Source organism: Erithacus rubecula (assembly GCF_903797595.1).
Source record: "Erithacus rubecula genome assembly, chromosome: 11".
Classification (NCBI taxonomy): Eukaryota; Metazoa; Chordata; class Aves; order Passeriformes; family Muscicapidae; genus Erithacus; species Erithacus rubecula.
In genome coordinates this window covers 18,736,662-18,747,351 of record NC_136663.1, presented here as the reverse complement: position 1 = coordinate 18,747,351, position 10,690 = coordinate 18,736,662, and the positions used below count along the sequence as shown (strand labels likewise).

Below are 10,690 nucleotides of genomic sequence, written 5' to 3'. Positions count from 1 at the left end.
GCAGCGCGAGCCAGGCCTTACTGAATCGTCCTCGATGATCGCCGCCGAGTCAAAGAAGTCCGGCCGCAGCTCCGCGCGCTCGCGCCGGTTCCGCGACGGCGGCTGCAACACACGGGGGTTGGAACAGCACGGGGCACAGGGAGCCCTGCTGGCCACAGGGCCACCTGTGCCTGCCCCCACCTCCCCTCCCACCCCACAGAACCCCTGGGGCACAGGTGGGCCCCCACACGGGACAGCGCTCCCTCAGCTCTTTGGTATTGAAAGAATGGGGTAAAAGCTGATGGATTCTAACTCTGTGCTCATAGTTAAGGACTTGCCCAGAGTTCTTGCCAACTTAAGGATGTTTCTGTATTGTAGGCCAGAGTGCACAGAAACTCCCTCTTAAATGTCCTTATGCTTTAAGTTCATAGTGGAACTTGAGCTCTGATGTGGTCAAAAATGGGTACTGAACAAAAAGGGTACTGAAGATATTGAAGTATTTCTTAAAGCCTTGGTGGTGTCTTTCCCCAGGAGCACAAGAGTAAATGTGAGCCTCACTAGCTTGATCAATTCCTTCCTTTCCTTGCCTTGGATGTTACTTGGTAATCAAGAGTGCTGGCAATAACCTCAGTATGCAGCAGCCTTTCCCAAGACACTTAGCTCAGGCTAATATAAACCTAGGGCTTGTTGTTTGGATGGGAAAAGAGAAACAGAAAGGCATAAACATGGTGAGGTGTATAAAGCAAACTACTTCTTCATCCCACTTTACAGGGGAGCAGTCATTCCAGAGGGGAGGCAAGGTTGTAAGTGCTGCAAGGAACTTTTTCCAGCAGTCAGTGCAGTTCTGGAAAGGACTGAGGCTGCCACTGATGATGGGACCTGTTTGGGAGCAATTCCTGTTTAAGGAACTCCCACCCACACACCAGTGCCCTGCTCCCTCCTGCTGTGCCAGCAGGACTCTGGCTGTGACTTACTGAGACCTTGAGTAAGGATCCACGTCCTCAAAACCAAACTGACCAGGAAAGGGCAAGAGGGATTGTGCCAGCCTGACACATTGTGGCTCCATGAAGAGCCATGTCAGCACAACCTGTAACTCAGAACCTGATCCTTGTGGGCTGCCAAGTCCCAGGTGTGTGATGGGCTGCTGCCTGCAGCTGCCCAAGGACACAATCCTGGAGAAGGAGCACTAAGCAATGCTCCTTGTGTTGGGGAACAAACCCACTGGGCTTGAGCCTGCAGCTGGAGGCTCTAGGTGCTCACATCATTTCCACTCTAACATTCAGACAACCAGAGGCTAGGCTCAAAATTTGGAAAATTTTTGTTTACACTTCTAAAATTCCTTTTAAATTAACTTTCAACTGTTTTAAATTTGCCATTGATAAGATTTACTGACCAGATCAATGACCATTGTGTCCTCAAATTCCTCATTCATGTCCTCTAGCTGGCCTCGTGAGGACATCATTACATCTTCAAAGATGGGCTCAGCGTCATCTTCCATTAGACCTCGTCTGATGAAATAAAGAGAGAGTCATTTCCAGGCAGAAAAATTTCCAGCCCTGATCTTTGTCATTAAAAAGAATGCTCAAATGCTATCATTTAATGCCTTCACTCAAACCCTGATGCTGAGGGTGAAGCCAACAGGTTCTTTGGAGGAAAACCCCCTCCCCCAAGCCCAGGCCCAAAACAAAGCAGCAAGTCCCAGTGACAGCACCATGACCAGTAATTAAAGTTGTCCCCAGCAAGAAGAGGGCAGTAACTCCTCCTGTGTTTGCCTGCCCTTTTACCAAGGAGGAGTGACACTGCCAGCATCACTGGTAAAGCCTGGGGACTCCAGCAGTGCCTTCAAGCCCAGTTCCAAAGGCTGTGAAGATTCCAGCCCCATGCTGAAGGACTTGGTGGGATCAGCACAGAGCATGTGGTGCCCCAGTGTTCACCACATATGTTCCCTTCATTATTGCACAGGGGGAACCTTGACAAAAAAAGGATGGAGAGCACAGACACAGGAACAGGCTTGTGGGCAGAGCTTATAGGAAATTACACAGCACACAAATCATGGAACCCCTGTGACATGGAAACAGCTGAAGGCTGGGACAGAGGAACGGGGAATTGCACCTTGTGACTGGGCCTGGTGTCTGGCCATGGTCAGAGAATGGCAGTGCTGGGCTGGATCCATCCCACCACTACAAACTGTCCCTCTGCCTTCACCACAAGAGTGAAATAACAGAGAAATGACTGGCAACAGCAGGAAAGGTAACATTTAAATCACTGTGGTGTCCTGTACATGGTTCTGCTGAGGGCAGCAGGCTGTGAGCACTTACACTGCGTGCCTTACGCCACTCCTGCCTTTCATGTAGTTCATTCCTGTCCTGTCCTTTCGATTGAGATCCTCCAGCTTCTGCTGGCCCAGCCACGAGATCTGCATCTGGGGACTGCACACAGGGAATAAGTTAGGACCAACAGCAGTAATAGTTCTGAGCTGCCTATTTTGGGGCAGTTTCTATCTCCAAGTTCTGTGTCTGGCCATGCTTCAGATTAGGATAATTAAATCATTGTACACATCTTCTGGATTCCCTTCCCCAGTCTGTCTCCTCTCACTGTGTGTGCACAAAAAAAATCAATTAACAGTTGCAATAAAAGCAGGTATGGAAACACTGACATTGCTCCTTCATTAGGGGCAGGCACCTGAAGCGAGAGCACCTATAAAGTTTGTTATTATTAAATAGTACTTCACTGTGTCAGATGAAGCAAAGTATGAGCAAGAATGGAACCAAATTAGTAACTGATAAAAATGTCACACAACATGAAAAACAAATGTTTTTTACACAAATACCCTGATCAACTTATGGGCCAGTATCTCATCCATGTGTAAGTACCTTCCAGGCTGCACTGCTGATGCCACCAACCAGCAATCCAATGTGGTGGTGCACAAGGAAACTGCAGCAAACTGTGCAGCTCTTCTGGAGCAGCACCAGGTTTTACTGTACCCTTGTACCCTAATAAGACTAACAGGATAAACTCGCATAACCCATGGGAAAACAGCCTAGAACCAAACCTGAACATGATTAACCTGTCAGTTCAAGCAGCTCTGTAGTTGTGGCAAATGTTAGCTCTCCTAAGCTGACCTGGAAGAAATGTGACAGGCAAGCAGGGCTGAGTGGGAAGGATTCCCATTCCCACAATGGGAACTCCCATGTGGAATCCTATTCTTGCAAAGGAGCGGAGAGGAAAGAGGAGCTCTCTGCCCTGGCTCACAGTTCTGTGCTCACAGCACAGCCTGAGACAAAGGAAAAGGGGGCTCAGGTGCTGGGCAAGAGCCTGCTCAGCTCCCCCAGGAACATGGAAAGGTCTCGCAGAATTCAAGGCTGGCTGCTTATCAGGCTTGAGAGGAAACCAGAGCACTGGGAAGCTATCCCACTTCCAGAGTAATGGAATGGCCACAAAGAGACACAGCTGGGCCAGGGTGAGACAGGGCCAGAGAGAGACACATAGGAAGTTATAAGTTTAGTCTGGTTTTACTGCAGAGTAGAAAATTCTTCAGAAGAAACTGAAAGCCTCAACATCTTCCTCATCACCTGGAAGTTATGGCCACCCCTGGAGAGGCAGGAGATGGGACGTAAATCCTTGACCTCACAAAGGTGAGCAGGACCCATGAGAACAGCCCTTCCTAGCTGTGGGACCAAGGAAGAAAGATGCTCTGGGCAGATGTGACCTGGGCTGTGCTGCTGTGTCAGGGTCACCAGCCCGTGACCCACAACCCGCCATGCTCACCTGCTGCATGCTGGCAGCACCTGCTGGCAACATCCACAGCCACACAACCACTGACAGAAAATAACCAATGTTTTCCCTCTAAATGAAGGTGATGAAATGGGAGCAAAGGGACAACATCAATATATAATTTAGGGCAATTACCCCAAATCAGGAATTACTAGCTCAGCAGCTGGAAATTTAGAAAAAAAACCAATCAGGGTATCTGGAGAACTTTAACTCAGATATGACGCAGGGGGAAGGAAAAGATACTATCTACAGGTCTTCCAAATAAACAGTTCCATCCAGCCTGGGACACAAGCACTGAGAGGATTTAACCAGAAGTGCATGAGATAGTTTTAACACAAGGAATTTCTACTATTACTTTATTACAACATATTTTTCTGGGACCTGAAGATAATCCAAACATTGCTGTGCTGTAGTCAAGGCATTTCCAGGTGGCTTTGCAAATCAACACTCTGGCATCTCTAGTGCCACAGGCTAAGAATATCACTATAAACCACAAGCAATTCCTTTGCCTAGCTGACTGCATTTGATGCTGAAATTCCAACACTTACTTGTGTAAAAAGTCCTGTTCAGATCCCTGCTCCGACTCGTGCTCCTGGATCTGCTCTCCCATTTGTCTGGTGTTCTCTCTCAGGACAGTAGAGGTGAGCTGAGGTGTCTGCAGTGTCCCTGGAGTATGGATGTTCTCATTCCTGTTCAGCCAGGAGCCTTCCAGGCTCTCATCTAGAGAGAGAACACTGAAATCACTGCTAATTTCTGACCACATGCAGGGCAGCATTCAAACAAGTGTGCACTAAGGGATCACCTGGATAAATGCTTGGAACGGTAAGATTTTCAGTTCTAATTTTAGATTCTGTTCTTTTAAGTATTACTACCCTCTATTCCCAGCAACAATTTAAAAGGAACACACACAAACCCCATTGCAAACAAAGTCATACTGCAGCACAGCCTCAACTGCTGGATGTCTCTAACACAAACCACCAAGGTAATTCCCAATTCCTAAATTTATAACTGGAGATTGGTAATCTCGTGTGTCTACAGCAACCAAGATACAGTTAAACATTAAGACAAGGTGGAGCACAAACCCCATAATCTGGTCAGTCCAGATCTTTAGAATTGTCAGAACCACTGGAGTGGAATAGGGAGGGAACACTTTACTCAGTGATAAAAATGAGATAAAGATGACTGAAGGTCTAGCTGGGATCCTGTGCTTATATTGGGAAGGAGCAAAGCAGAGAGGAGGGAAGAGGGAGATCTTGAGAATGGGTTAGAGCAGGAAGCATGCAGCCAGAGATGTAGAAAAGACTTTAGTTGCTGGAATGAAAGACAAGAGATGACAACAGAGATGACAACAAAGATGACAAAATAACAGAAAAGTAGATGGGGATCTCCTTGGATCTGTTCATTCTTCCACTGCTTTTTCCTACCCTTTAGGCATAAATGTTGTCTAAAAAGCTGCCTATTTATTCTTAAATTTACCTTAGAATCATTTTTATGTTAGGGATTAATTTTATAAACCTATTGATTTCCTTAAGGCTACATGTCACAGGGCACGTTTCCTCTCAGAAGCAACAGGGAATGTTCTCTAAGCCAGTCTGTGCTGGATTTAGGTGAGAAAGGAACCAAAGAGGACTGGATATGCTTCTCTGATGCCCCAGTAAGTTATGCAACGACTTTTCTCCTGTTCTAGATCCTTTAGAGTGGAAATTAAAGAAACAAAAAAACTGAGATTCTCAAATGGAAAATGTTGGAAATCAATTCTCCTTTATACTGATCACTGAAAGAGGATGTCACAAAAGAGTATGAGGTAAGCAAAGCCTAAAAACTGCATCTTAAGCCTGAGATTTGCCTTACTGGGAGGCAAAGATGCTACTATACCTCCCAGGATAAAAACAATCCATATATATAGATATATATAGATATGTAAAATACAGTAGAATAGAATGAAAATGGCAACAAAAGGAAAGAAGAAAACCTCAGTAGCTGAATTCTGTGAAAATCCTGGTATCCTGAAAGAAGAAAAACAGTGTCTGAAGAAAGGAGACAGTATTTTAGTATTTAGTACCTACACTGGAGGCTGGCTGTGAGAAACAAAAGGACTTGGTGCAGGGACTGCTCAACACGAGCTGCAGTGGAGAATGGACCAGGCTGTATGGGCCTTTTGAGAAATATTTTGGGAAATTGCTGTATATTCAGGCCTATGGACACTAGATTCCTTACTGAGGGGTTACTGTCAGACACCGACCTTGGAAAAACCCCTGAAGTTTAAGATCCCACTTATATCTACTGTATAGTGGAACAGCAAATTAGTATTCACAAAATCACTACATCACACAGATTGACCAGGAACAGATGCAGCCTTGTAAGGAATTTGCTATCACAACCAGATTCCTGATGAACACATCTGAGGTCCCAGAAAGAGTAAATGCAGACAACATTAGATATCAGTACTATTTTAAACAAAAATGGTGTATTTTTAGTGTTCCCCAAAGACCCTGCAACAACAGAGATCTGTTACCAGAATTTCTGCTTGGAATCTGCTCCAAATTATTGAGAATTAACAACTCCCCAGAGGGAACCACAGGCAGAAACCCAGCAGTCCAGAAGTGAGAAAGAGCAGGTAATTTCACAAACACCTCTCCCACCAGCAGAAACAGCTTGGAACCATTCTGATTGCTAATTTTGGTCAAGACAAAAAAGAACAGGGGGCTGTGGTGGTATTTCTCCTAAAGACACACCAGGCCTGACAGAACCTGCAGAACAGATGCCTTGGTTCTGGCCACATCCAGAATGTATCACATATTTATGCATGAACTGGCAAACCCTGTGCCAGGGTGAAATGAAATGAAATGAAATGCCAAAGCCCTGTGGCCTCTCTAACCTTCCACTCTCTTTTTGTGCAGGGGGGGTCGGCCCTTCTTGTTCCTGACAGAGGAGGCCTTGCTGCTGCTGCTGCCGCTGTTCACCGACATCCTGTCGTCCTCGCCGCCCGTCACCAGCGAGTTCCGGTACGAGATCAGCGGCAGCCAAACGTCCTCTCTTCTCTCCATCATCTGCTCCGTCAGGAACTTCTCCAAGTAGGTGTGCCTGGAAAGGAAAGACAGGGGCTACAGAGGTGCAGCAATCTCTCCACAGACACCTGGGTATGGCCACTGTGTAGCAGCCAGGCTGAATCAGAGCCACTGCTGCAAGGATGCAGGATGTCCTTCGGCATCCTGGAACAAGAGACATGGGTTAGTCAAATGCAGGGTTTTATTTTTCCATAAAAAATTGGAAGTCCTTGTCCACTGCCATAAGAAACCCAGTGCACATGTATTAATTGAAAGGAGGAACCAATAGCTGCCTCCTGGTTTGGAGGGCATAGAAACTGTTTTCTTTTTCCATTGATTATTTAATTATGGAATTAGAAGTAATCTCTACAATGAACATGCACATCTACATAAATGTGATTCTAATGAGTTTCAGGCTGCAGGGCCAAACATTCAGAAGTTTGCTAAGAGAACTCAGGTACTTCAGCATCACTTCCTGCACTCCTCAGTCACAATTTCCTTTAATACCACCTTGCCAGGTTGCCAGCAGTGGGAGTCAATGCCACACATTCCACATGAAAGGCAATGGTTTTCTCTGTTAGCTCATGGCAGCTCAGAGTTGTTAAACAGCCCAGCTCCAGAACAGGCCCAGCAGCCACACCACTCATGTGAGAGTAATAATCACATCAGTTTTTTGGTTCAATGAATGATTCAATGAATTGTGTAACTTTGTTCAAGAAACAGCAGATTCCTGTCTACTGTTTTATTGAATATTGTCAATGCTTCCTTCCTTCCCTTTTTTCATGTGTATATTAACTCCCAAACCTGGCAGTAATGGGAAATTCTTTGTGTATTCTCTGTTTTATGGGACCCAACTGTGCCACTTGAGTGTTTCAGGCTTTAGAGAATCTACCTGCAGAAGAGTCATGGAAAGTAAGCAGTTTTCTGCTTCCAGTTTGTATTTATAGAACCAGACTGCATATTTATGGCCAAATTGTGAAGGAGGAAAATGACACCACTTGGGAGTTCTTTGCTGCCTGGATGCCAAACTTGAGACATCTTCTGCTGAGCATTTTGGGGGAGCTTCACACAAGCAGTTCTTATTCAACTCTGAATTTCCAGAAGTGAAAACCATGCTGAGGATCTGCCTCACCTGACACCCACTAGTCAGTGTCCAGTCTAAGCCAACTGTGTCTTTGAGAGAAATAAATGGGAATAAGTGCCTCCAAGGACAATCTCCTCTATTCTGTCCTACATGAGTCCCTCAGGATTTCCCTCCCTATATCTACCTTAATGGGTTTGTAACAGTGTTAGTACAAATTTTTTTCTTCAGCTGAATGAGTCTGGCACCTTACATGAACAGTTTTATGTGAAATCCATAGATTTGAATAAATCTATAAATGGTTATCACCAGTTCTGGAGGTTACTTATGAAATGAGTAGCCAGATTAACAGGCTAGGAAAACAGAATTAAATCAGTGCTGCTGCTTCACTCCCAAACTGGAAGATTCTCCCTTCTCTAGCTCCAGAGAAAAAAGGCAGCAGGCCAGCAGAAGGAAGCAGAAGTCCTGTGGAACAGCAGTGTGTGCTGAACCCTGCCAGGAAGGGTGTTCTGGAGCAACAGCTGGACACCTGCAGACTCTCGGGTGGACGATTTGGAGGTTGGGGCAGGGAAGCCAAGCTGGAGAACCTGGGCAGCCAGGCAGCCTCGTGTTCCTGGGACTGTGAGAGCTCCAGAGCACTTCTGGCTGCAGACAAGAGTCCATTGCTGAGTTTGGATAGGGCCTCCGGGCAGGGAAGGAGGGACATGATCCTGAACATGGGATTTCTCCAGCAGATGGTGGTCATGGACCTTCCTGCACAGTCTCTGTGGCAGGGGAGAGGTCCCTATGGATTGGAGGAGCTCCAGAAAAGGGCAAACCCAGCATCCCAGTCCTGTCCTGTCAGTGGAGCACTCTGGGCAGGAGTAAAGCCACCTCCACAGAATCCTTACATGTCAGCAAGTTGTGCTGACCTTCTTATGGTCACCACAGCCCGTGGGGTCTGGGACAGGGCTGAACTCATCCCAACACAGCAGTCTGGCACAGATCAGACAAATCAGGCCCTAAAGGACTTAATTCTTTTCATGATATCAGATTCAGCTGAGGTCAATAGCCCAGGTATAGATATTCCACCACAGCAATCCTAGTAGTCCTGCAGGAGCAGTCACTGGTTGTGTATATGGGCAGTGGGGGGAACCTTTGAGAAAGAATCCAAATGGCAACATGGAAGGTGAAGGAACAAAATGTCCCAAAAACCTGAATTTCACTCAAGGGCTCAGGTTAATAGAAGCTGTCAAGGACAGCATAATGTAGCTTTAAATGTCAACTGGAAACTTGTGGAAGGGATGACTCTACTGAAAGGCTGACCTTCACTGAATTCAACAGGAAACAGGCCAGTGGCACTTAGACCACCATGCAGGAGAGTCTATAGTTCAGCTAGGAAGACAAGCCACAGAATTCTGTTATCCTTAAGTCCTGTCCTGAAGAACAGGATAGAGGCTGACAAGATTCCAGGATGTAACAATGAAGAGCAGATGCACAAATGAAGTGCCAAGGCAGCCTAACTGGATCATCCCATTCCCTAGCTTGTTTAACTATTTGTCCTACAGTGTTTGCTGAATTGAGAAATTATTGATACAATAAAAAAGTGAAATTGGTTCAAGTATGTGCACATTAATAATTATATAAAGTTATTTCTTACTGCACAGATAAAGCTGGAATGTTCATAGTTGTTAACGCTAACAGAAAAGTCCTTTAAAAGAAATGACTTCACATAAAAACATCTGTCAAACCTTTGCTGCAAGGTCTGACAAGAAAGAGTCAGTTGAGGTCATTCCAGTTGATCTTTCTGACTAATACTCAGGGTGGTCACAGAATTGACTGGAAAGACACCTATAACCATAAATCAGCAGATCTGGCAACTGCACTTTTAAACTATTTATTCAGTGAATTCAGTTCCACCCTGGGCACATAGTGCTTGGCTTATGTGTGACTGGAGTCCTCTTCCAATATATTAAAAGAACCAACAAATACAGGTTTACAATTTATGTAACTATATGACAGAAACAGCTGTTCCTGCAGTGGTGACAGCCTGTAAATTCCCTGCACTGCTAATGTTTAATTTCTTCTCTTCTAGCCTAAAAAGGACTTCTTATATTCAATACCCCATTAGAAATTTTAAACAACATTAGTTTGAGAAGTGTTAAACTCACCTCATTACTGGGTCTGATTTGTCTTCTCCCATTTATTTTTATTATTTTAAAACATGAAAGGATGAGTAAGCATGTACATGAAGTGCCCCAAGGGGACTTTCTGCAGCACTGGTTAGATTGTAGAAACCTCAAAGGAGAGAGTTAAAACCAACACTGCAGGCATTAACAGAGTCCAGGAAAGAAAACAGAGCATTACTTACACAGTCTTTTTGTCTTGTCGCAGGAGCTTAGAAGAAAATTCACTAAGCACCTCCAGAAAAGCAAGGTTAGGAGGTGGATAGTCTTGTCCTTTCTGATTCTGGTATTTGAAGGCAAACTCTATGCCATCTCTACAGTACAGAAATACAAACATGTTCAGACATTTGCAACAAAAACAACAACAAAAAAACCAAAACAAAAGACAAAGAAAAACCCAAAAAAACCCCAAACAAAAAACCCCAAAAACCAAACAAGTTGCCCCAAATCTGAGCTGTGATGGAATTGTTTGTATCCTCAGATCCCATCACAAGGTAATCCCCCATTACTAGCAAACAGCTGCTTTTGGACAAAGGAGAATGCAGAGTTCCCTGTGGATTTGTGAGGCCCCCCTCAGATAAGCACATGGCCAGTCCCTGTAAGAGGCTCCTTGTTCACCAGGGACCAGGGCAGGTACAGCCCAA

General features: G+C 45.2%; 1 protein-coding gene across 1 annotated transcript in view; it reads right to left on the bottom strand.

The window, feature by feature from the left end:
* Positions 1-10,690, bottom strand: part of STAG1 (STAG1 cohesin complex component) — a 159,743-nt gene that overhangs the window by 2,292 nt on the left and 146,761 nt on the right. The window contains exons 28-33 of the mRNA XM_079314939.1: positions 10,232-10,360; positions 6,632-6,837; positions 4,302-4,473; positions 2,298-2,408; positions 1,373-1,487; positions 22-102 (exon numbers count right to left, since the gene is read on the bottom strand). Coding sequence (XP_079171065.1) covers positions 22-102; positions 1,373-1,487; positions 2,298-2,408; positions 4,302-4,473; positions 6,632-6,837; positions 10,232-10,360 — 814 coding nt within the window. The remainder of the gene's footprint in view (positions 1-21; positions 103-1,372; positions 1,488-2,297; positions 2,409-4,301; positions 4,474-6,631; positions 6,838-10,231; positions 10,361-10,690) is intronic.